Below are 25423 nucleotides of genomic sequence, written 5' to 3' on the forward strand. Positions count from 1 at the left end.
GCCTAGTACAAGTCTGCTGTTGAAGTAGATTGTAAGGAAATGCTAAGGCCTTTTTTATCATATTGAAGGGCACATCAATTTAAAATCATGTTTGTCTCTGCACCTGATTTGCTCTAATTGTCTTTGCAAGCTGTGCCCTAGATCACATCATCACCAAAGAGATGAAAAGTCTATCAGAGCTTTGATAATGTTTTAGGCATAATACTACAAGTGTAATTTTTGGCACTGGCAAAACATGATTGATTCAAATTGCTCTTTAAAATCACAGGACTCCTCATGTAGTTAGAGGTGCCTTGCGTTTAAATGTTTCTCTGAAGTGGGAGCAGAAACATTTGACTGCACCAAGGCTGCAGGGTGCAGTCAGTTCAGAGCAGTGCCGCTGCATCCTGTGCCTGGGTCTGTAGCACAGCAACAGAGATGAGACAAATGATTTGTGGAGGGATATAAAGGCATGGTACACAACTTCTCAACAGCAAGAGTACTTGAAACTTAAAAGAAACCTATGAGTATATTCTGTGATACTCGGCATTTTTTCAGTTTTCTTTATTCCTCAGTGTCTGTGTGAGCCATGCATTACTTGTGTTTTGCTCAGGGTGAGGATCTGTTGATATCTGCCACACACTTGGTTGTCCCTTGGTGCCGCAGGAGCTGTGCAGCTCTAGGGGAGAGCTCGGCACTGCTGCGGGCAGATACCACCGCACCTCCACACTGCTTCCTAACCTGATGGCTCTCTCTCCCCTTGGCTCTGCAGCAGACCAGCATGCCCAGACCCCCAACGGCAGCATCAGCATCAGCACAGAGGCCCCCAAGCCGCTGCACCGCAGCCGCCTGCCTGCACCGAGGCCCGGGGGGGACGAGCCGGGGCGTCCCCCCACCGAGGGCCATGCCCCCATGCGTGCTGAGGCAGAGGTGGGGAAGCTGGTGGCCAGGCTGCAGGATGGAGGCGCAAAGCCGCCCAGCAAGGCTGCCAACGGGGTGGTGGCCAGCCCTGCCCTGCGGAACACCACGCTCCAAGCCAAGAGACCAGCTCCTCGGCCAGGGATCTACGGCAAAGAGGGTGAGTGTGTACCTGGGGCCATGGCTTGCGCTAGCATCCCAGCCGAAGCAAGGCAGGAGTGAAGTGGGCACGGGACTGCAGCCCGAGGGTTTGATCAGGCCTTGGCTTCCTGAGTTGTCCTGTTTTATTTCAGACAGTGGGTACCTTCAGGGTATGGCTTACTGGGGCTGCAGCTGCTGCGGAGCTTCAGAGCAGCCAGCAGAGCCTGGTGCTGGTACCAGTGCTGCCCTTCCCTGCTGAGCCAGGCAAATGTCACCAGTGTCACGAGAAGCAGGCTTTCCATGCTCAGACTAGCTCAGACTAGCTCACTGGACTTAAAAAGTTCAGGCTTGAGTAGCAACATAAGGACCATTAAACCCAAAGCAATTTGTACCCAGTCTAGTCAGCTGTAAGTTCTGGATTGTCAGTGCTCTCCTCAGCAGAGACAAGGAAAATGGCAAAAGTTACTTTCACATTTTTAATTGTTGATAAGTTTTACCTGTCAGGCCCCTGTGATGCAGCTTCTGGCTTACCAAGGCTTTACTGGGAACGTTTGTTTCAATGGTTCATCCATTGGTGTTAAATAATTATAATTATTTGTCTTCTAATAAGCTGTATACAAAGATTTACAACAGGGAGAAATAACTAGTTTGAGGCCAGATCTGAGCTGGCATTGTCCATTTCAGTGGAGGAAGGCAGGTAGGTGTCTGTGTATCTGCGTGTCTGTAGACGTTCTCAGCTACAATGCTGGGGAGCTGTTTGCAGGACAGTACGCGTTGCTGTAACAGCAGTTATGTGGTGCTGAGTTTTATAAAAGACTCAGGACAATGGTAATAATAAAAGATTTATTGCTTTCTGCAATTTGCCAGCTATTCCTGTGCACTTTCTAGTGATTTTCAGATGCTGTCATCCTCTGACAGCTTCACAGTCCTGTATTTAGAAAATAAAATCTAGGCTGTGTTCTTGACGAATTACTCCCATGTGCAATGGAGAGAAAGAAGAAGGGCCCAGCTGGGTAGCACAAATGTCAGATTCATCTAACTGACATTACTTCCTTAATTTAAATTTGTCACATAAATGGTAGGTGGAAATCTGGTTTTGGAAGAGTAAAAAAGCTTTTAAAGTTAGCTTATGCATCAATTGTGTTTAGTGCTTCCGAGTTTTATTGTTTTGCATTATCACACAGAGTGTGCTGACAGCATAATAAAACTGGTTGTGTTGATCCTTGAACATAGATTGTAGAAGAACACTGAAGTAGTAATAAAGTTACATTGCATCTGTGTTAATACTGGCAAACCAGTGCTAGAACACTGTGTTGAGCTTTTAATGTGCACAGTTTGGGGATAATTTTGAAAAGCTGAAGAAAGCCGGCCTTTTACTCAGAAAATCAAGTTATAGAGCTTACCAAGGAGGAAAATTAGGATCAGAATTTACAAATGCAGGTGTGGAAGAGAGTCAGTTAAGGACTGGTGTTTGAGGTGGTGCGCCAGGTTATAATAAGGTTCAGTAACTAAGGAGTTGACAAAGCCATGGTTAAGTAGTTGCAGCAATTAATTATTTTACCAAAAAAATACCTTTAATTTCTTTCTGATGAGAAAGAGGACTCTCTAGCAGTGGAAATGTCTAAATCAGAAGGGCAGGAACCCTGCTCTTAAGATTATTTTGATCCATATAAACGGTCAGACAAGATCACATCACTTATGGAAATGTGCCCTGGAGGTCTGGGTGCTGGAGGGAAGGTCTGGGGTCGCCATGGGTGTCAGGTAAGGTCTGACACTGATTCCTTATTCACTTAACCCCTGAAGGTCTTCAAGGGTTAAGTGAATAACAACATTGGCCAGATCTTGGGGAAGAAAAGCAGCCAAGGCAGAACTCCTGCGAGCAGAGCAGAAAGCTGGAGGAGAGGACAGATAGTGCCACTGTCTGAGATAAAAGCTCAGAGAAGCAGCGGCCCCAGGCTGCAGGGATCATCAGTTTGTGCTGTTCCTCTCGCTTTTGAAGAGTGGCACTGCACAGGTTTTGCTTAAAACTTGTTGTTCCCAGGCAATATCATCTTTGCAATCAGCAACTGCATTAAGTTTGTCATGACAGGGTCCAGCACCAGCCCCTTTTTCTGGTGCCAGGAGGGCTGTTCTGGGGCAGGCAGCATGGGAGCTGCCTTTTCCTGGGACTCTTTCCCTAAATTCTGGGTATTGGCCACTGTCAGAGAGAGGCTGTTGGGGTAGAGAGACAGAACTAAGCCTGCTAACTTGTTTCATGTCTTTGCATAAATATCTAGCCCTCTACCAAAGCTTCGTACTCAGTCTTTGTAATCTTCATCGTTGCAGGCGAGTGTGATGGTGTCCCTAAGCCACGATCCCATGGCGATAAGCCCGTGATAGCACGTCCCCCCATGAGACCTCCAGACCCACCATGCAGGGCTCCTGTCCCTCTGAGGCTGGAGCAGAGGCCAGATCTGATATCAGGAACAGCAGAAGAGACACCTTCATCCATGTAAGTCAGCAGCCCTTGGCGGACACACGGTACCCAGGGTGGGCAGCTCAGCCTGAGGGAGCTGCCACCTGGGGCTTGGGGAGTGTTCGGGGAGATGAGGTCAGCCCGGGAGGCAGAGTAGGAGCTGGTGTCACCTACCAGGAATTTTGGAAGAGGAAGAGGGGGATTACTGTGTTGGTTTCCAGCACCAGTGGCATACAATGGCTGGAGCCCATGGATGTCCCCTTTGACTTTGGTGCGAGCGTGGGTTTGAATATTGCATTGTAGACCTGTGCAGAGGGCTCAGCCTGGGGGGGAGCATGGCTGCAGCAAAGGCAAACACACAGGGAAATCAAAGCTCTGACCCTTCTCAAGAGCAGCCCTGGGGCTGAGCTTTGTCCCGTCACCTTCTCTGCTGTTTCTCATGTCAGCGGAGCTTGAGAGCCCTTCCCTGCCTGGCTGTCAGCACACCTCTCTAATGAGATGCTTCTCAGGGAGGGACAAGATCCAGCTTGGACCTCTCTTAAGGAAATTGCATAGAGTTCAGTTTCATCATCAGATTTCTTTCAGCTTTTAAAGAGACAGACACCCTCTTGGCTTCAATGGGAATTAAATGAAAAAAGGTGGCAGCACTCCTTGGGAAAGCGCCTGCTGTGGGTTGGGTGCAGCTCCCGAGTTTTGCACCTGCTTTCTACAGAGAGCGCCCAATAAAGCTGTGCTGCATGGCTGATCCAAGTCCAGCACGTTCACTTCTTAGTCTGGGAAAGGTGTCGTGAGGCTCAGCTCCGCACCTGCAGGGCAGGAACAGGCCTTGCCTTTGCTCTTCTGAACCACTTGTTAGAACTGTTCTTTCTAAGAAGACAGTTTGAAGCTGGCTATGAGGCACACAAAAACTGAAGGAGAGGCCCTAAAAAGTGATAGACGTGGGTTTATAAATCAGCACGTAGGATCATAAGCAAGAGCATGAAAATAAGCAGTCTAGCCAAAAGCCATCAAGGGCTGCCTGGCCAGGGTGGTATGAAGGCAGAGGCGAACGGAGCTGGCAGCAGGAGAAGCACAGCTGCTGCCTCAGCAAAAAAGACATCAATTGAATATTATCATCTTTGGTGTCTGCTAATGCTACTGCTCTTTTCCCTGGAACAGATGCGACCTCATTAGCAAATTGCTTTATCAGTTAACTGGAGTGACCTCTCTTGTTCTCTTTGCAGGGTGGCCTCTAGGACAAAGTTCTTTGAGACAGCTTCCCGAAGAACTAGCAAGTAAGCCTGGCACTGAGAAGCTGGCATGTAAATAAAAGCAGCCTTGCTGCACAGGGTGCTTCCCTCTGAGGCAGAGCAAGTCAGCTCAGGAATCCCCAGCCCTGACCTTTCTTGCCTCCTACTTGTGGGCAGAAGATGGGTCTCAGCTAGAACACTGGAACTAAACAAAAAGCACAAATTGTAAAATGTGAATCCAGATACAGACTCAATAAGTTAAATGTAAATCCTACTAGGTAATAAGCATACCTATGGATTCCTTTTATCATGTGTGGATCTAAGCAGTGTAGTACATGTTGTACTTACTTCCCAGCCTTTGCGAAGAGCACAGATAAGATCATGGGAGAGTTGAGGTTAGAACGCAGCAGCTGATCAGAGATGCAAGATGAGAGAGTGGATGGTCCTACACACAATGTATGTGCAGGCATAGCTCCACCACAGAGAGGTACGGTGTGATGGATTGGGCATCGAAGCCTTCGGGCTAGGCTGGAATGGCAAGCATTGTGCTTTGTGGCAGCAGATTTCATTTGTGATATCTGCTCTAATAAGCTTCAGCTTCCTGCTTTTAAAAATTACCAACCTCTGCCAAAAGTGTGAGCAGGTTTGCATGTAAGTCTGGTAAATGTTGTGTGCTAGTGCTGACAGCAAGTTCACTTGTTACATTGAAAAAATGTATCCCTGACCTGACTCTTACTCAGCCCTCTATTTAGGTTTATGGATCTGAGGCTGAGCTCCCTTACCGCATCAATTATTTTTTTTCTGTGTTCTTCTACTTCCTTATATACAGTTCTTCATCACCACAAGGCAGGATACCAGGTGACGAGAGCTGAGGCTAAAGGTATGTGTTCATAACAATAAATCAAATAATAAACCAAAAGCAAATACATAATGCAAATTCAGTATTTATAGAGTGGTGGGAGTCCAGTGGAGGCAATGGGAATCTCAAAAGAAAGATCAGGACAAATGTCCTTCCTGCAGGAGACCCTTGCACAAAAGGAAAGATAATAACTGGAGGTGGTCCGTGCTTTTTGTTGGGGGTGTAGTATGGCAGGGTGTAGTAAATCAGCCTGCTCCGTGCTTTTTGTTGGGGGTGTAGTATGGCAGGGTGTAGTAAATCAGCCTGCTCTGCACTTCCTGAGCCTCCTTGCTGCAGTGCTCAGGGTAAACATATGTTAAAAAAAACAGAGTGCTTGCTCTGGCTGTGGTTTTGCCATTGCTGATACATTTACATTGCTGCATAAAGCATGCTTGTTTTCTTCTTCCAGACTTTGTAAGCACCTCAGCCCAGCTAGACCCAGGAGATTTTCTGTGCTTGTGAAACAGATGTGTCACAGCTAAGACTTTTCCAGTTCCAGTGCCCCTGGAGAGCAGCTATCTTACTGGACGATAATTTCAGAGCATGCTGTCGTAAGTGGCTCAAGAAATTGAAAGAGAGGGAGATAACGATGGAGAGAAGACCCTATCCACGTGTGTTGAACTGTTCCCAGCCCTTCCACCACTCCTCTCTGCACAGACTGTGAAGGATGCTTGTGTGTGCCCTTGCAGGTGACTGGCAGTGTTTGCAGGGCTGGGTGAGCACTGACGGGCTGTGGAAGGGACAGCAGGAGACAAGAGTGGCTGTTTAGCTGCTCATTTTTTTGGGAAATACGCTTTGGCAGGGGTCATTGGACAGACATTGGAGTCAAAATGCAGGGGACTGACTCCCCATACTTGGATGCAAGGGCAGAGCAACTGAAGTTTGGGTTGGCCCCCCTTGCCATGAGAAGCTCCTTCCTTTATGTTAAATTTCCTCACTCAGTAAGCTATAGTGTGTTTTTTCAGTGCGGAGGAGAGCAGTGTGTTACTGGAAATGCTGCATGTGCTAAGGCAGGCAGGACTGGATTCAGGGGGACCATGATGCTTAGCTCTGCAGGACATCTCTTCATCTCCCCGGTGTCAGCATGCCCCTGTCTTGGGAAACCGTGCTGGCAGACGTGGCTGTGCCAGGGGGCTTTGCCTGCGTGGGGCTGCATCCCCTGCCTCCAGGTTGGCTTTCCAGGGGGTGCTGGCCAGGTCAGCAGCCTCTGAGAGCACAGCTGGGAGAAGGAGGTGGCAGGTGCTCTTCTTCGCCCTCCTCCTCCTCCTCCCACGTAAGCCTCTCCCACCAGATCCAGTTCCCACAGGCCCACCAAGAAGTCTCTGTCCTGGAGTTATTCTGGTGGGCCAGCCGAGAGGTGGCAAGGAACTGAAACTCACTCAGTATGGGTCAGAGCCCACCATTTTTCTAAGAGACACTCGGTTTCTTGTTTGCTTGTTATATTAATTTCCAGTCCAAGAGATGTCCAGTCTTTTTTCCTCAGCAGTGACTGTGTAGATGATGCCCTTTGGTCTGGAAGGTTTCTCCCAGCCAGGACTGCCTCTAGTACCCCTCTTAACAGTAGAGGCATATTGGTGGTTCCAGCTGACACCAAGGCTCAGCTCCTCAGCTGGAGCATTTACTTGTAAATAGGCAGTGAACGGCCTCCCTGCTTCCTCTTCCCAGCCCAAAGGTGGCTTCCCTGTTTTTAATTATTTTCTTTGGGTGCTGGGAACATTCCCAAACCAGTGGCCAAACATCCCCATAAGCTGCTTCCCAGGTGCTCTGTCCTCTCGAGCGCACTTTGTGTCCTGCCTGGTGCAGGTTTGCTGGCAGGATGTGCCATGGTCCTTCGTGTGCTGTCTCCTGACGCTTGCCTTATGTGTGCACCTAGTGTCTGTCTGCTTTATTGCTGAATGTAATTTTTGCATTTGCTGGACACAGACGTGTCACATCAATGGTGCTTCCGCTCCCTTGGGCTTTGGTGGTGCCCCAACTGCTCGTTCCTGTACTCCTGCTTTGAACAGTGGCACATAAAGTGACTTTAAAAACAGAAAAACAGAACGGTGATATCTACTCCTAGACTGTATAACACACACCAGCATCTCAGGGCTTTTCAAAGCTACAGTGAGCCCTTTCTGCTGCACCCTCTCGTGAGCAGCCAGGAGGTGTGAGCAGCACCGAAACAGAGAGCATTGTGTTTTTATAATCAGGTATCTAGGAGAGCAGGTAAGACAGAGCTGTGAGCCAGCGAGTCTGCAGGCAGGTGAGAGGGGCTCTGACCAGCCCAGAGTGGCTGTGGCTGCTGGGGAAGCCTCTCCAGCAGCCCAGCAGTGGAGCTGCCTGCCTACAGCATGGTCAGCCCCCAGACTTCTGCTGCAGGCAGGCACTGGTGCCCAAGCCTGCCCTTTGGTGGCTTTGTCACTTGGGGTGGCTGTCCCAGAGGCTTCAGGCCAGTGGTTCCTCCACAGAAGGCCAACATTTCCAAAACTGCTTTCCCCTCTCGGGGCTGTGCTTTGAGGACCCCTCGAAGCTGTCGGTTTGGGAAGCACCCAGGCTACCACAGGCATAGGTGGCTCTGGTGGTGGCACCCCCCACGCTGCAAGTGGGCGCTGCATGGCACTGACACCCACAGTACCCATCCTGTTGGAAACGGTGGCTGTTGCGTCCCCCACTCTGCTCATGTGCAGTCAGCCTTTTGTTCACTGCCTGGCGCAGAGCCCATGGGACAGGGCTGGGGTCCATGGGAAGAAAGAAATCCGAGGGAGTTTGGTTTGAAGTCTGACATTGTGAACAATGGAGGGAAGCAGCTTATTAGAAACTTATTTCATTGTGTCCTTTTAAAGTCATTTGTCATATGTGTGTCTGTGCTGATTTTTCCTCCTTCCATGAGTGCAGCTGAATGCTGGGGACCAGCGGTGGGGCAGCAGTAGGTTGTTTGGTCATGCTGGTGGAGGGCTGCGGGGCATAGTCCCTGCTACCAGTGCCACAGGAGCAACACTGCTGGGAGCACGGGATTTGCCCCATGCAGTGCGGCAGGGCCCCCAGACATCAGCCATCGGAGCAGTTTTGTCATGTAAAAGTGTAGATTATTTCAAATGTTTGTAAAGTTTCCATGAAGTAAAAGAAAGGAAGAGTCAAAGTCTGCTGGTTTTTTCTTTTTTAAACGATGCCCAAGTGTGGCACATGCTGCAGCCATCCTCCGCTGCGTGGGGCCCGCGGGCAGCGCAGGAGCCCAGCCAGCACCCCAGGGATGCAGCATGGCATGGCTGTGTGTCCATGGGATGCAGAGGTGTCTGCTACCACATCCCCAGCTTGGTTTTGGAGTCCCAAAAACCAGGTTTCTACTTTTTCTGATGGGAGCAGCTGTCCTGCCGAGGTCAGATGTTCCTGTGCATTCCCCCGCTGTGGCTGCTGCGGTGCTGGGGATGGTGTCCTGCCCCATGGGGACACTGCGACCGCAGGGTTGCTGTGACCGGCTCCTGCCGACCCTCCCTGCGCCTGGCCAGGCAGTGCAACCGCGGGGCGGGGGTTTGCGCACACCCCTTGTTCGGGCTGGCACAGAGGCGCCTTTGGTGGCATGTGGTTTTTACATGTTTTCTCGGTTTTAACTTCGACTGCCTGATTCTTGTTCAGCTGCCTCTTTCTGCACAAACACCTTTCTACTTATTTATGATTACAGCAAACACAGCACTGGCTTTTTTCCATCTACCCAGCATCTTTTTGCCCTCCTTACATCTGTTTTCCTGTGTCTCTCAACTCAGACATTGTGACGTTGTGCACTAGCATTTGCTAGATTAGAAACCTCCTGATTTTCATCCCGGGAGTATTTGGAGCTGTTATTGCCAAGTTACCTTTGGTGTACTGAAGGACGGGGTGAAGGTTTGTCAGCAAGAATTTGGAGAGGGAAATGGTGACAGCGAGTTTTTATGAACTGCTTCCCAGGACTGCAGGCTCAGGGCGCTGCTGCAGCCAGGAGCAGGAGGTGAAGAGCGGGGCTGGGAGTGGTGTGGGATGCAAGGAAAAGCTAGATAAAGTGTGCAGGGGTAGAGGGCTTGGGAGCAGTCCCCATCTGCCCTTCCATCACCACATGAGCAACTTGTCCAGGTCTCACTGCTGCTGCAGTGCCAACCTGCGCCCAAAGGATTGGGCTGCAGCTGCAGCTGTCACGTGTGTACCATGGGGCTGGCAGAAAATCTGACTGCATGGTTCACCCAGAGTCACTCGGTCTCCGGGCTTGCTCGTTAAGCACAAAATACTTCAAACCCTGAACTATCAGAATACCCTTGATAAAGCTGGAAAAAACAAACGGCAGCGTTGCAGTGCAGCGGGCACAGCCCCACAGATGCCATCCCATGCCAAGCACCAACTGGGGGCATGTCCCACCCAGCTCCTGTGCCCAGGAGCATCCCCTCCTGGGATGGACACAGGGCTGCCATGTCCAGCTAGCACAAGCTGAAGCAGCAGCTTGAGGGCTTTTTTGGGGGGGTTTTTTCCTGGGTGCCTTGTTTCTTTGAAATGGGTCCTTTCGGGGCTGTAATTTTTCCAGGGATGGGTGCCTTCAAAACAATAGCATTTCAGGGAAAGAAACTGTTTTCCCATTAGCCCTTGTATTAGGTGATTACAAATTGGAATGAGCACCGAGGCACTATCCCGTCAGTTCTGGTGTCCCAACCCACAGGTGTGTGGTTTGCTTTCTTATGGAAGATGTTTTTATTTAATCTGAGCAAGAAAAGCATTTCCCAGTGTAAGTAAAACCTTGTAGGTTTTGATACAGAGAAAAGATACTAAAACAAGGCATTTCAAAGCTTGAGGTTGGGCCTCAGTGAAGGTTTTCCAAAGGAAGAATTTGTAGAGGTTAAAGGCACACTTCAGTAGACACATCTATGTTGAATTTTGAATTGAAATGTACTTAGTGGAGCACTGACATCTTAAATTTATGTGCCGCACAGACCCATAAAGGCACAGGAATCCACCCACGCAGGCCTTCTTGCGAGATCAGAGTCTTAAGTTTTAAGCTCCATAATTCTCTCTGGCCCTACTTGCTGCACAATTAACCAGATGAATGCTCTGATTTAGGACCGGCTTTCTACACTAGACGTTTTCTTGGGAACTGTCAGCAGCATTACTCAGCCTATACATCCATAAATCGAGAGTGGGTTCACAAAAAAAATAATCCTGCAATTGGCTTTAAAAATCAGGAGAGGCTCTGAACTCTGTAAAAGCTGCTATGTTTTTTATTTTCCTTAGGTTTTCAGAAGCTGATGAAAGAAGTGCTTTCACAGCCTCTAATCAGAGTCTGTGAAAGCTCCTAAATGGCAGAAATTCTGAAGATTCTTGAAATTGTGCATAAAATGTTGCCATTCCCATGGAGGCTTAGAGAAACACCTCCCTTCATCCCCACATTGTGTCACCCCCCAGGACGGCCCTCCTGCTGCAGGTCCGTCACCCTTGGCTCTGCATCCTGCGCACCCTGCCTCCTCCCTGGAGCCGTGGGCTTGGCTGGCTCTGTGCCACGGCACTGTGCCCCTGCGGTCGCTCTGCTCCAGCAGGGACAGGGCATGGGGCACACAGGGCCCTGCTCACCCACTCCTTGGCGTCTACCCACTGGTGGTGGTGGGAGGTGGCAGCAATTTTGGGTAAGGAGCAAACCCCAGAGCTGGCTGATGTTCCTCATGTCAAGAGCACATGAGTCGCCATGACCCCGCTGAGGTCTGCGGCTGCTGCACAAGCTGCCAGAGCCCGGCGCGGGCAGAGGGCAGAGCAGCTCCCGGCGCCTCTCCCAGCTGGGCACGCTGCTGCTGGCTCGTCAGGCGGGAGGCAGGAGGTGCCAAATGTGCCGAGACGCAAACTTCAGCAGTGGCAAGAAACAGGCAACCCCCATCGCTGAACATCCGAGGTTCTGGTGGCTCTAGCATCCCTCCAGTGAAGCAGCAACGCCTTCTCTGCACTGGATGCTCCTCACCCGGTGCATCACGTATGGGTGCTGCAGCAGGAATCTCCTGAGGCCTAACGTCACATGTAAGCATCCCCTGCTCCTTCCGTGCTGCCCCCCGAGCAGGGATGGGTGAGCTGCAGGGGCAGTCAGGAGCTGCCCTGCAGAAAGGGCAGGTATAAAGGTGGGGCTGGGGGCTGGGGGACAGGCGTCCCCCCCAGAGCAGCCAGCCTGAAGGCTGCTGCAACTGGGTGAGGCATGTGACATATCTCCGTGTCAGAGGGATGGCTACATGGGCAAACTTGATGACTTTGCCCCAGCTCAGCAACGCGTGCTGATGATACGTGCTGCCAGCCTTGTTATGCATTGCTACGCTTTTCCTGATGGTAAGGATGATTTTGGTGTGACACTGGTGTGTATGCACATGGTGAAAAAAACCCCCAAAGCACCACCAAAGCCTTGTACCAAAGGCTTGGCATGGACAGCTATTACTGCTGCACTCCTGCTCCCCTGCCAGCTGTCAGCTGCTCTCCGGTTAAAACCTGCACTTAAACCCCTTAGCAGTGCTCCCACAGGGACCTGGGCTGGCAAACTGCTGTGCTGGGCAAGAGCCCATCGCTACCTTCGCCGGGGGCTGCCCTGGGGCTGCGGGTACCAGCATGGGGACAGCGAGCATGGGCTCCAGGTGAAGCCTGGAGTTTTAATTAGTCTGTCCTGAAGGGAGCTGCAAAAACTTGTTATGCAAATTGGTGAAACTAAATTAGATTTAAAGGACTTCATAGTAAGCAATTAATTTGCTCATTGCCAGGCCCTGTGGCCTCGGGCATGCCATCCCACTGGGCTCCTCACAGCTGGGGGTCCCTTGCCACCGGGGTTTACACAGACAGCAGTCTTGGGCCACTGTCTGTAATTGCTTTGTTTAAATAGTCCTCAGGCAGTTTGGGACCCATGGAAAGCTGTGTCCTGGTGGCTTCTGGTCCTGTTTTTGTTCTATGACTGGGTGAGACACCTTGTCGGTCACCGGGCAGTTGGAGGACCAGATTCTGAACCCGCAGTGCAATGCAGAGGCAGGACATGTGTGTGGCCCAGGCTGCGTGCACAGGCACCAGGCTGCCTGCCAGCATGGCTCAGCACCCACATTGCTTGCCCGCTGCAGGGCTGAGCCTGGCTTGGTGAGGGGGATAGAGGAGCTGCCCAGGCCAACAGGGACAGGGGGCCATCGGGGACAGGAGACCATGGCCACATCTGGAGGAGGAGCAGGGAGCCCTCGCTGACATGGCACTTTGGCAGTAGGCAGGTCTCCTATGGGGATGCTGGCCAAGCAGTGCATGGGGTTGTCCCCACCGCTGGAAGGGGGTTGGGCTGTGCTGCTGGCTGGGGTCCAACCACATCTCCTGAAATAATGTGGTGCAGAGCATCCCCCTCGGCCGGCCCATTCCAGTGCAGCCCAGACCCCGACACAGCTGGAAGGCATACAGGGAAAGGGTTAGCTGGTGCAGCTAAGTCAGCGCGCAGCGCTCCCAGGGCCCCTGGAGAGGTAAACCACTGCCAAAATCTGTCTTTAAAGCAGCTCATTATCGTCTTAGGAAATGGAACAATTTTTCTGTTTTAAAAATTTCCCACTGGCTATTCTAAGGACAGAGGCAAGCAAACTGCTTTAAAGCATGGAGCCATTTTAGGGCTGCTTGACATAGGATGTTGTCAGGAGGAAAAAACCAAAAAGAAAAAAAAAATTGATTCCTCACTTGGTTTTTGCTGTTTGAGCTCATCATGCAGCCAGCAGGCCCCCTGCCAGGCACAGCCTGCTGCACCCCATGTGCTGCCATGTCCCCGAGCTGCCCCGCTCACTTGGCTGATGGAGACTTTCAGGGAAAGGTCCCAAACTGCATTTGTTATCACGAAAGTCCAGAAAGGGCACCCAGCAGCCTGCCTGGGACAGGGGCTGTTTGCTCACTGGGCCAGGAGGGTTAGGGCCAGGAATCTACAGAGACCTACAGAAAAATGTACCTGGCAGTGTCAAGTAGAGATCTGCAGCGCTCAGACCTCCCAGCAAGTCCTCCTCCCTGCTGGGAAGTGTTGCGTTCTTGAAATTCAAGTTGGTGGGTTTCTGCTCCAGAGCAAGACCTTTGCCAAGGACAGTGCAACTGGCCACATACCTCCCTGCCAGCCTGATGGGAACGGGGCTGTGCCGTGGTAAGCAAGGAGGGGAAGAGTGTCTGGTTTTGCATCATGTTCATGAGATTTCATAGAAGTTCTTGTGTGTCTACCTGTTTGTGTAGAAACATGTCTGATCTTAAAGGTCTTTTCCAACCTAAATGGTTCTATGTCACCCTGAGACATCCCCTGCCAAGGCAGTGCCTGCCCTGGTTCCCTGGGCTCTCCGCTCACCCTCCCACACCTGCACCACCCCATCTCCCTGGCCCAGCCTTCTTCCTCTGCCTGGGGAATGGTGAATGCCCACCGGAGCCGACGGGGCAGCAATCGGCGCGGCACAGGCAGCTCTGTGACCCGGTTAGGGGGCAAATGAGCCCTGGAGCCCTTGTTTTGTATGTCTGTGAGCAAGGACAAGGGCTTCCCAAAAGAGACCAAAGTGACACTGGCAGCTTTAATCTGGAGACCTTGTGCTCTGAATTCAGAGCAGAGGCAGAGAGCTGACTAATTAGATGGTTGTTCTTATCAGAAGCTGTCCTTGCCAGGCATTCACCGATCGTGTCTTACCCAGGTGCTCTTGGCTTTTGGCAGAGAGCAAGGACATACGAAGTAAGATGTTGGCCGAACCTATCCTGGACTTGCACATCATGATCACCTTCTTCTTTCCCACGGTAAGTGGACTTTCGTTGACCTTGGTGCTGCTCAGCTGGAGAGCAGAGGCTTTTCCAAGGGCCGCTCTGGAGCACTCCAAGGCAGCTCTGCATGAGCACCAGCACTGCTCCAGCATGGCAGCAGCGCCCAGCTGGCACTGGGTTCGTGTGCTGCTAGAGAGGGGCAGGGGTGTCTGTGATTTGTAAGTCACAGTGAACATTGTGGTGGATGGATGCACAATGTGCAGCAGAAGTGGCTGGAGCGTAACAGCAAAACTCATTCAGATGAAATGGATTTGCCCTTTTGGGCAGCCCCAGCCCCTCGCAGACACACAGACGGATTCCCATACCACTCCCGTGCAGGTAAGAGCTGCGTGAGCCGCAGGGCTGCAGCCTGTTTAAGAGGCCTGAGGGCAGTGCAAGACCGGGAGCTGCACAGCCACATGAAGGACTGGGTCTGTCACCCCATGTTGTGTTGGACCAGCAGCTCCGGGATGTCCCTAGGGACATTGGTGGCCAAGTAAAATTTGACAGGTGACACTGGGGCTAAGAGGCTGGCAGGTGTCTGAGACCACACCACAGCCCATGAAGGGTGGTGGATTTCTCAGTGTTGACCAAGAGTGAATTTTGAAAATAACACGTTTTTAACTGTGACTCAAATAGAGGGACAGGACAAGATTCTCTGCAGATGACAGAACATGACACTATTCCACATGGGCAAGGCTTTTTGTATTGCTAAGTATCCTGTGCTTTCAGCTCGCAGGGTACTGGTACATGTACAGCTGCTGTGCAATTATACACTAGACATTGCCAGCTATTTGTAGACTGATGAGTATTATCTTTTTTTCCAAGCTTTTTTGTTTCTCTCACAGTGAATAAAATCTTGACCCTGTGCAGTATTCACATCTGTGCCTTGAACTAAAAAGTGGGCTGATAAACAGTCTTTTTTTATTACCTGGAGAGCATAGGTCAATTTTCTAAAGAAGTTCCAGCAGAATGGATTTACAACTGCTCATAAAGATACTCAGAACAACAACAAGAGGAGGAGGACACTGGCCTTTATTAGCTCCTTGCTTTGAGAAATACATTAATCAAATGAAATTCAATTTAAAAGACCCAAAGAGGCATACATGAAAAGATTAGTCAATTGATGTGCCAATGAATTAACAGTTCAGATGTGATTAACAGCAATATCTGACTGAAAAATAGCCTATGAATGACCCCACACAGCCTTGTCCACTGAAAAATGACCCACTTATTCCTGGCATCTTCAAGAGCTAATATTCATCACACCAGATAACATTTTTCATGCACATAACTGAAACAAAAGCCAAATACACACACACAGAGCTGTGTTCCAACAAACAAGATTCTGCCTTTAATATACTTAGAACAACAGATTTTAGGATTGCAAAAAGAGCTGAACACCAAGCGTCAAGGTCTGCCCTGTGACACAGCACAGGTTGAGGGCTTGCATGGGACCCAAGTACAGACTGAAACAGTCCAAAAGTGAGTATTTTAATTTCCCCTAGCATAGTGTAGCTGGTTTTGTCTTTCTCCTAGATGCCAGATGGGCTCCTCTTTTTGGTTACGAAAATAAAAGTCCTTCAGATCTGTATGGTGACTTCTGAGTCACGGTCATCTCCTGGGCATCCTCCACCACATCTCGCTGGCCAAGGCAGCAGATGTTACTGCTCTCCAGTTTTGATGACATAATATTGTAGGTCTCTATTCTCCTCATTCAATGTATCCAGTTCCCATTAAAAAAACCTCAACCCAAACCCCAGCAGTGGCAACAATCCAACTAACATCCTTCTCTAGAAACAGAATCTGGCCTCAGGTGTTGTTAACACGGGTGACACTGCCATTTCTTAAAGGTGACTGAAACAAACTACAGCATTGCAACCATAATAGAATTGCAACTGTAATAAAATGATACATGTATGCTTTGACCTCACTGCACATCTTGCATAGGATAAAGGTTTGCAACACAGCAGTGAAGTCCCACCGAGGCAGGACAAGGCTTTTTCTGTCACATGCAGGGAGCTGGAAGCTTAGCCCTCACCTTGGGACCAGGCCTAGGGACATCACCACGTTACTGTACCTGAAGGTCTTTTTGCCCATTCTGCAGACAACTTGTTCTTTTCCTTTTGGCAACGCTGCAGTGTTTGCTTTGGGACTTAGCTATGGTGAAACGAGCAATTGCAGAGACATTATGCTGCTTTGCTACTTCCATGACTATAGCTGTGGGCTGGAGTACTCCCCAGGCAAAAAGGCACCAGCAATGAGCTTTTTGGCTTATTACAAGAAAATAAAATATATCGATATAAAGAACTCTTTTTATTACAGAGACATGTTAACAAATAAAACCAGCATAAAATTGCCACAGAACACAAAATACCTGGCACAGAGAGCAGCTTATCATAAATTTGCTGTGGTTTTACATGTGGTGCAGATATTTACTTTTTGAATCACAAGTGCAGGCTCCCCTGCTGTTTTAAAGGGGAACGAGCAGAAGCCCCTCCATGCTGCTGCGGGCAGCTGAGCGAGCATAGGTGGGTGCAGGCAGGCTGCACCGGCTCCCCCAGCCCCACACGTCCCACTGCAGCCAGGCTGGAGCACCCTCTGCAGCTGGGCTGCCCCGCTATGCCCAGAGCCAGCAGCCAGTCACTGGCCCAGGGCCACGCATGTGGCCCCAGCTGTGTGGCACCAGTCCCCTGGCATCTCGCACAGCTGCTGGTGTGCGGGTCACCTGCCATTCCATGGCGGGCACCAGGATGTGACAGTGCACAGCGCGACTCAGCCGGTTGTTGAAAGTCTACTCTGAAACAGTTTGGTAGCTGGTTTCTCTCTGTAATTCCAGGATTCTGCCCAAAAGTGCAAGGACACTTTGTGCAGCCAAAGAGGGCAGAAATAAAAGACACTCCATTGTCCCCCAAGTGCAAATACCATCCCCGTCTAACCAGAATCAGCTACAAGAAAGCTGGAGTGGCAGATACTGACACCAGACTATGCCAGCACATGCTCCATTCATGCGATGAATGGCTGGACCATTGGAAACTGGGCAGTACCTAACCACCACAAATTATTAAATTAAAACTTCCATTAATATTGGCACATACCGACTCATCTCCTGAAGAATAGTTGCAATCACTGTGCCATCAGAAAAGAAACTCTCTTAGAGCATTACATTAAATAGATACCGTCAGCAATATAAAATGGGGCATGCCTTTTTTTTTTTTTTTTATAAATATATATGTTTAACATATATTATATCACTGAAATAACCTAGGGAGAGATCAGTAAGTGGAGCAACAGCTGCACATAGCAGGAAGCTGCGGAGGCAGCCTGTGCCGGCAGGTGACTCCGCAAGGGAGGCCAGCTCTCTGGGAGGCAGCGACACCTCGGGTACCACCTCAGCATCCCTACGAACCATGGCAATGACCCCATCGGCACCGCACAGGCCAGAGCAACAAGTGCAAAAGAAGGCGGAGGGGTCCCGCCTTCCCTCCGCAGGGTGACTCACTTGCCGTTTACCTTGCCGGGCACGCTGTGCGAGGCTCGTGGCTTACCTCCTTCGCACCTCCAACACAAAGGGCCTTTTGACTTCTACCGGAGCAGTGTTCAGATGCTGCCAGGCTCTCCAGAAACATTCACACCCCCTCTCTGAGCAGAGAGCCGCTGCTCTAGCTCTTCCTTTTGCTCCCTGCTGGCTGCAGATGGTGGTGGCAGGGCACTGCTGGGTGAAGGTGGGTGAAGGTCTGTGGTCACCGGTCCAGGAACGCTGCCTGCCCAGGTGTGCAGCTGCACTGCATCCTCTGGCTCACTTCTGGCATTACACAGGATGGAGAAAGAGTTTCTCCTGCACTAACTAAAGGCAACCTCACCTCACACCCTTTATCTCGTGAGGTACCCTTCCATGCTGCTCCCATGCTGACACCAATCTGCGTATTCCTTATCTTCCACCTGCGGCCTTCAGTGGGAGCCGATGGCCTGAGCCGTGACCCAGAGTGAGCCAGCACAAAAGCCCCCACGCTGCCCGGGTAATCTGGAGCAGAGCCAGTGAAACCCAAGGGGAGTCGGACATGGTCTGCTTCCTGGCTGCGCTTGCTAGCAATGCCACGGGGGTCCCCCCCACCCAGCAATGCCACAGGGGTCCCTTTGCCTAGACTCAGCTGCCCTGAGGGATATGAGCCACAGGGACAGCTTCTACATGATCATGAAGATGGTGAAATTCTCCACTTTTTTAAAGCAAAAGCAGACAAGAAAATGCAGAAGAAAACACAAAGTGCAAAGATATATGGCAGGATGTGGACTTTGGTATTTCTTAAGCCTCTTTTTTCCCCAGTTCTTGCAGCAGCCCATGAAAATAATCAAGGAAACAGTGTTAAAGGCCCACCCCCCACCCCCCGCAAATACACATACAGGTGCTACTGATTCTGGTTCCCCACATTCTCCACTCACCCCTCTAGTAATATCACAAAAATTCAATTTTTGAATAAAAAAAAGTTGCAGATGTTTACTCTGATGCTGAAGAGACAGAGAACATAACTCCAGTGCCCCACTGGAGCGCAGAGGAGGTCTGGGGTACTGGTGGAGGAGGGCAGCCCCACCGCCCCCCTGCCCACCGGCACGGGGTACTTCACGTGAGCTCCTGCTCCCTCCCAAAGGCTCACCTGGCCGGAGAGGCTGCCCACACCTGAGCCGCATGCATCTGGCAGGTGATACACAGTGGTATCCCCTTCTCAACCATCTTTCATTCACACTATGCTTCCACCAGCAAATCAGTGTATGCAAATCCCTTTTAAGTTTGATTTCTTCCCAATCTACCAGCAGAAAAGTACCCAGCAGGATACCTCCACTCTCATTAACTAATGAAAACTCTACCAACATAAGCTTGTGCAAAATACAAAGCTCTCCAAAGGAGCCATTCAGATTGCTCATAAACATCCTCCTGTTGATGACAGCAACCAGGGCATTGCCCACCCGGCTGTTCACTGTACTCTTCGGCTAATAGTCAGAAAATGTTCAAGAGAGGAATGCATGAACAGGGTACTTTTACTGGTTCATTTGCAAATATTAGTAGATCATGGCAACATCTAAAATGCTTGCAGCCCTCTGAAATAGAAAAGCTACTGAGAAAACCACCCTGCTGGCTGGCATTCAGGAAGGTTATCTATGGATTCTGTTGCCACCTACATGAAGGGATTTCAGGAGGAAGAGCATGATCAGTGCCATATCTAGCAAGGGAAGAAGACCCATTACAAACAACTGTAAAGAAAAATCCTCCTTTTCAATAGTTTTGGGTTTTATCCCTGCCCCTTCCCTTAATGAAAATCCCACTGCATGATTGAAAAGTATCAGAAAAATTGTTTGCTTTACTGAGCATTTGCAAGGAACCCAGAGGTACCATGAGGGCATTTGCCTGAAGAGCCGACGGTGATGCTCAGCTTGTGAATGGTGCAAGCAGCAGCAGCATTAGCACTGTTTTCTGCACAACACGTACATGGCGATCAATTGGCCTAAACCTCATTCCCTTACTTTTAAGGACATCTGAAAAACACAAGCAGCTGGTATTACACATGGGGATCACAGCGCGATGTGATGCACGTGTCTGATTAAGTTCATCTCTCCAGACTCCAGCATTTGCTTTTGCCTGTGGTGTCTCTGTGCCGGAGGGCCAAAGTGCTGCCGGTGTGGCTCTGCCACAAGCTCCACTCTGTACCACAACAGCAAAACCGCCACCTGCCAACGAACCCTGTGCAGCAAGGCAAGGGTTTACTCTTTGCCTGTGCCAGCACGAGGAACCCTTGTAGATGTCTGTGTCGGTAAAGCCAGACCGCATTGCAGCCCACGATGGGAAGCGTTACCCTGGCCAGAGCCTGTACATGCTGCACTTGCCGACACCCCCGGCCAGGTCTGACTGGGCAGTTTTGGGGGACTCACAGCTGTGCGGGAGGGGGGGGAACCCAAACACCACAGGGAACGCAGGCTCGGCCACTTTGTGAGAAGCAGAACCCACCAAGGAAATCTAAATACGGGTGTCAGGTGCGCTTACGCCTGACAAACCAAGCTGCTTCTCTCAGATGTTCCTGGCTTCTGGGAGTCACCAGCAGCTGCAGACCGATCACCCTTTGCTGTTTGCCGGCTGTGGGCCGAGTGCCCCTGTTATCCAGGGCACATTTATCCATCCTCACGGCAGAGCTGCAGCCCTGGCCACCATCATGTCACGTAGAGCTGCTGGGGACAGGTGGCACGTGTGGGACAATGCACACAGGATGGCACACATGGGATGGTGCGCCTGGGATGGCACATACGGGCTGGTGCACGGGGGACAGCGTCCCCCTGGGCTTTAATCAACCACAGCAATTAGCAGGAGCATATACACTGCTCAGAAGGGCAGAAGGTCTCTTCGGCATTGCCCCTACAGCCCCGCAAAGCGCCATGGCAGCACCGGCCAGCTACTACAGCCACCTCCCGAAGGACAGGATTAACCGCAGGTGTCCTGTGGCCTTGCAGGTCCCACAGAGCCCAGCCCCACTGCTTTGCTCCTGGGATGCTCATCTGCTGGCATTGGAAAGAAGAGTTCGGAAAAACGGAAAATAAGTAGTGTAGCTGGAAACCCAGGGTCTGCAGAGCTGGTGAGGGGCTGGGCAGGGGGTTTCACAGGAGGAGGGGAGAGCGTGTGGTCTGAGGACGTCAGGCACTTGCGGGATGGGAATGTGATCGCTGAGCACCCAGGTGGCTGTGGGGCAGACCGAGATCCAGCTTGACCATTCGTAGGAAAAACATCCCAGGTGGAAAACAGCAGCCATCCACCATCTCTGGGGATTTCCGAGGGTCATCCTCTCCAGCCCTTTTGCTGACAACCCCTAACCACCCCATCAGCTGGTATGAACACTCACCCATGCTGCTGGGCAGGCGGGTCTGTGGTGCCACAGATGACAGCCGCGTGCTGTCCGCAGCGAGCCAGTGCGCACGGCACCCTTCTGACCCTGCAGCAGTCCTGGGAATTCATCAGGCTCTGCCAATTCATCTCATCCCCCCAGGTCTTCTCTGTTTCTCTACTGCAATATTTTAGCCCATCTGCTTCCCAGCACCATAAATGCAAACCAAGTCATGAAGGAGGCTAGTGAAGTAAGCCACACCCAAACTTACAGGTTCAATCTGCTTCTCTTAAAAAAAACTCCAAACCCAACAACTGCTGGCATTTCTCCCAATCTCCCATTGCCCCAGGCCACTAAAAGTCACTGTGGAAAACACACAAATGAGAAAGTGTAGACATGGTGCTGCTGCCGCCGTGCCACAGTCCCCTGTCCCAGCACAGCCAGCCAGATCCAGGCAGGAGCCACAGCAGGCAGCTCAGTTCAGAGGTACCTCAGGAAAAATAGAAATCTCAGGAATCCCAGCAGGTAGTCGCTTGTTACTGTGCATCTTCTTGGCACATCACCTCTGTGTAGGGGATTCCCCAAGGCACTGCAGTACAGAAGTGCAGAAATAGTGGGCAGGAGACAGCTGGCATGGGGGCGGCAGGACTGGGAGGTCCCTCCAGCAGATCACTGTGCGTGGAAGTAGATAGGCTTCACTTTTCCAGACAGGATCTTGGGAACCTGCACAGAGATGATCTCGGCCATCATTTCAGGGTAGTCCACGCTCACCATATGTGCCTTAATTAAAAGGTCAAATGTAAACTGATGCAGATCCTTGGCAATCTGGGAAAGGAAGGAAGTTTGTTACACATAAGTCCTTGGTCAGCAATTTCTCTGGGAAGATACCGAGCAGATGTTAGCAGGCACAGCAGGTCAGGGCTGGACCCTGCTGCACTGGGATCTGCTCTGCTCTCTGGCCATCCCTGCTGTGCTAGCAGCTATCAGATGGGGGGTCTGCATCCCGAGGGTGAGCAAAGGAACTGCCCAGCCTGGGAGCACATAGCGTCTTTTGCCATGGTCCTTTGCACTCAGACATTACTGAGTCCCACAAAAATGGGGAAGTACGAAAAAAGCACTTTCTTACTCCTACAGAAACACATCTTACTGTGCACAGATGCTGCTGACTTCACTTACAAAGAATTACTTTTTGCTTGTAGACACATAACTGTATGGGCATGGAGCTGAGCCCCAGGCAAGAGGAATGGTCTAGCTCACGTCTCACCAGTACAACGTTAAGTCACAAATAGAGAACTTGTCTTGACTGCTGTCATCGGAGAAGATTCACTGGGGGAACTGAGATTTTGAGCGGTCCTGCTAGGCTGATGATGGAAAAATATCATCTACAAAGAGCTTTTCATTGCTAAAAGAAGCCCATAAACCCAAGCATGAGTAGTCAATGCAGGGAGCAACAGACACAGATAATTTGCACTCCCCCAGCAGAGTCTTTTCTCTTTCACTTATTCTGGGAGCACACTGTAACACTGTCCCTGCAAAGGTGTGCCAAGAGTTAAAAAAACAAAGCACAAAGAATCACAGAATCATCAGACAGCCCAGGTTGGAAGGGACCCCAAAAGGCCACCCGGTCCAACCTTCCCTGGCAAAGGGAGCCTGAACGAGGCCACCTAGCGCCATGTCCAATCATATCTGGAAAACCTCCAGAGATGGGGACTACCACGACCCTGGGCAGGTTCTCATTCTCACTGTAAAAAGTTTCTTATATCATTTCATATGTGTATAAATAAGACATTTCATTGTCCTTTCTTACAGGATGCACGGAGTCCAGGACCTTGGTGAGCTGGTAAAATCGCCGAGAGCAGGAGGTAGGGTTCTTCCTCTTGCAAGCGATGATACGGTCGAGTTCCTTAATGTAATTCATTCGAAGTTCATCAAAGAGCTTCTGGTTCTTCAGACCATCCACTGGAACTGGATGGAAGATGAGAAGGAAACAGTAGGAGTAGCCCAGAGAGTGCAGAGAATAAAAAATCAAGAGGAAGGCTGAAGAAGTGGTCAATGCAGACCTAAGAGGAAAGGTCTGCTTCTGCAACAGCCCTCACTCTGACTGGCTTGTTGGACTCCTGCTAACCCCAGGATCCTTGTTTAGCACTCGTTAAAAAAAGAGTGCTGATGTAACAAACTGCAGCGGTACTGTCCTGCTCAGCAGCTGATGCTCGGAGGTCCCCATGAGGACAGCAGTTAGGCTGGGAGCAACCTCCTGCGAGAGCTGCACGGGAGAAACGCTGCCCTGTGCAGAGGTGGGGTGGGCTAGCTGCAGGGGGGCTGGGTGGGGATACCCTTATGCTTGGCAGCTCGTTGCCTCTGTGCCGCTCAGGTTGAAGCAGAGAGGAGACCATCCCTTGGGTACTACATGCACACGCCCAGGGAAAGCACCAGACATCTCTAGGGCGATACAGCAACAGGAGATCTGTTGAGGAAAGGGTGTGAGTACTTACTGATGCTGAAGAAGAGTAGAGCCTTCATACAGAGAAACTCCTGGGGTGTGATCTGAAGCCACCCGAACTCCTGAGAGAGGTGCCGCATCCTGACACACTGGCTGTACATGCGGGATTTGTGCATCCGGTACCTGCCAGGGCATGACGCGTGAGCACGGCACCGACACCAAAGTGCTGCCCGCGGTGCGTGTGGGAGGACACGCTGCCCAACCAGCCAGGCACAGGCCTGCGCCCACAACCCCAGCTCTGTCTCGGGGGATGCTGGCAGCAACAGGCCCGCATGCAGGAGGGGAATGTTCTCCAAAATGCCCGTGTGTAACCCTTCTCATCTGGAAAGGGATGACTACCCGGGATCTGCAGGGTTCGTTCGACCCTCTGCCTTCCTGGAAAACAACTGCAATGGTTCACCACGTGTAGCTATCCATGACGGGCACAACATGAGCTCGGAGAGGAGGTTGGGTTTTGCCTGCTGCTGTGCTCAGTTATTTGCTTTTAAGTTCTTCTACCTCAGCATCAACAGACCCTCCCCAACACTAAGCTGATGGTGTATCAGTGAGAACTCATCAGGAACCTACAATAAAAGTTTCTGGTTTTGCTCACTCCAGCTGACCAACGAAGCTGAAAACGGGAACTCTCCCTTAGAAAAAAGGCAGGTCTGTACAGACCAGCCCTTCACAGCCAGCATCTGCTGGTGCCCTGATGGAAGTCAAACCCAAGGCAAGGCTGAGGGAAAGAGAAGAAGGACCAGGAGAGACATTGCATCTGTCCCTACTGCTCCTGGAGATCACCACAGAGCAATTAAGAGAGGAAAAGCCGGGCCCTCCAATGTTTTGTTGGTCAGCTCTGAAAGCATGATGACTCAAGCTGTCCATTTCATGATGCAAGCGAATTCCTTGTCTGGTTCTCATTTCTCACAGTCTGACCCAGAAAAAGCACAATATTAGGTTCTTGTTATTTTGCACTTACTCATTGAAGACCAAATCTGGAGCGAAGTAAAGCATCCTGGAATTGACATTGGTGAAAGATCTCCAACCCATAGCAAAAACCATAAGGCCCATCCAAGAGTACTGTATTATTGACATCTGGTCATCCACATGCAGGTTGCGAAATCCTATTGAAAAAATGAGAGGGGGATGTTACAAATTAATACTGGGTTCCTGCAGTTACCAGGACTGTTTTCATGCAGACTCCAGCTCTCCTGCCACGCTCCTGTTAGGACACAGCGGTCCACAGCCCAACCTCAGCTCACCCCAGGATGCAGGCACGCAGCTGGGATGCCAGCAGCCAGGGGTTCACACCCTGCTGGGCCATCAGAAACAGCTGAAGCACAAAACTGCAACTGGGAGGGGAGAAAGGGGATCCCCAGACACAAGGAGGGGATAAGGACCAGGTGACAAACACAAGAAGAAAACCATTTTAAAGGAAGGCAATGACAAGCAGTAATAAATGATGTCTTCCCCCTAAGAGTCTCAAAGATCTTCATAAATTGTATTTGAAGGCTTTGCAAGACCCCGTGAGGTGAACAAGCATCATTCTGCAACAGACTGGACAAAAAAGGCACAGCAGGGTGGGACAGTGAGCTCCTACGGTGCCTGAGCACATACATTCAAATGGAGGCGATGAGCAGGTCCCACTCCCCAGCACCAGGCTCACCCTGCCACCGCCCTCATTTCTGGCACTAATTAGATGCCAAGACCCACCCTGCATCT

At 50.7% G+C, this 25423-nt stretch overlaps 2 protein-coding genes across 4 annotated transcripts in view; one reads left to right on the plus strand and one right to left on the minus strand.

Annotated features, from left to right (window-relative positions):
• Nucleotides 1-8741, plus strand: part of OPHN1 (oligophrenin 1) — a 68204-nt gene extending 59463 nt beyond the window's left edge. Inside the window, exons 20-24 of one of the 3 annotated variants that reach the window (XM_055818416.1) lie at nucleotides 752-1057; nucleotides 3364-3529; nucleotides 4717-4767; nucleotides 5552-5602; nucleotides 6030-8741. In XM_055818416.1, coding sequence (XP_055674391.1) covers nucleotides 752-1057; nucleotides 3364-3529; nucleotides 4717-4767; nucleotides 5552-5594 — 566 coding nt within the window. In that variant the 3' untranslated portion in view covers nucleotides 5595-5602; nucleotides 6030-8741. The remainder of the gene's footprint in view (nucleotides 1-751; nucleotides 1058-3363; nucleotides 3530-4716; nucleotides 4768-5551; nucleotides 5603-6029) is intronic. The other 2 variants (XM_055818417.1, XM_055818418.1) reach the window with 2 other exon arrangements.
• A 6635-nt stretch (nucleotides 8742-15376) lies between these two features.
• Nucleotides 15377-25423, minus strand: part of AR (androgen receptor) — a 60462-nt gene continuing 50415 nt past the window's right edge. Inside the window, exons 5-8 of the mRNA XM_055818419.1 lie at nucleotides 24681-24825; nucleotides 23715-23845; nucleotides 23030-23187; nucleotides 15377-22047 (exon numbers count right to left, since the gene is read on the minus strand). Of these exons, the coding sequence (XP_055674394.1) occupies nucleotides 21892-22047; nucleotides 23030-23187; nucleotides 23715-23845; nucleotides 24681-24825 (590 nt within the window). The 3' untranslated portion in view covers nucleotides 15377-21891. The remainder of the gene's footprint in view (nucleotides 22048-23029; nucleotides 23188-23714; nucleotides 23846-24680; nucleotides 24826-25423) is intronic.

Source organism: Falco peregrinus, chromosome 13 (genome assembly GCF_023634155.1).
Source record: "Falco peregrinus isolate bFalPer1 chromosome 13, bFalPer1.pri, whole genome shotgun sequence".
In the NCBI taxonomy this organism is placed as follows: domain Eukaryota; kingdom Metazoa; phylum Chordata; class Aves; order Falconiformes; family Falconidae; genus Falco; species Falco peregrinus.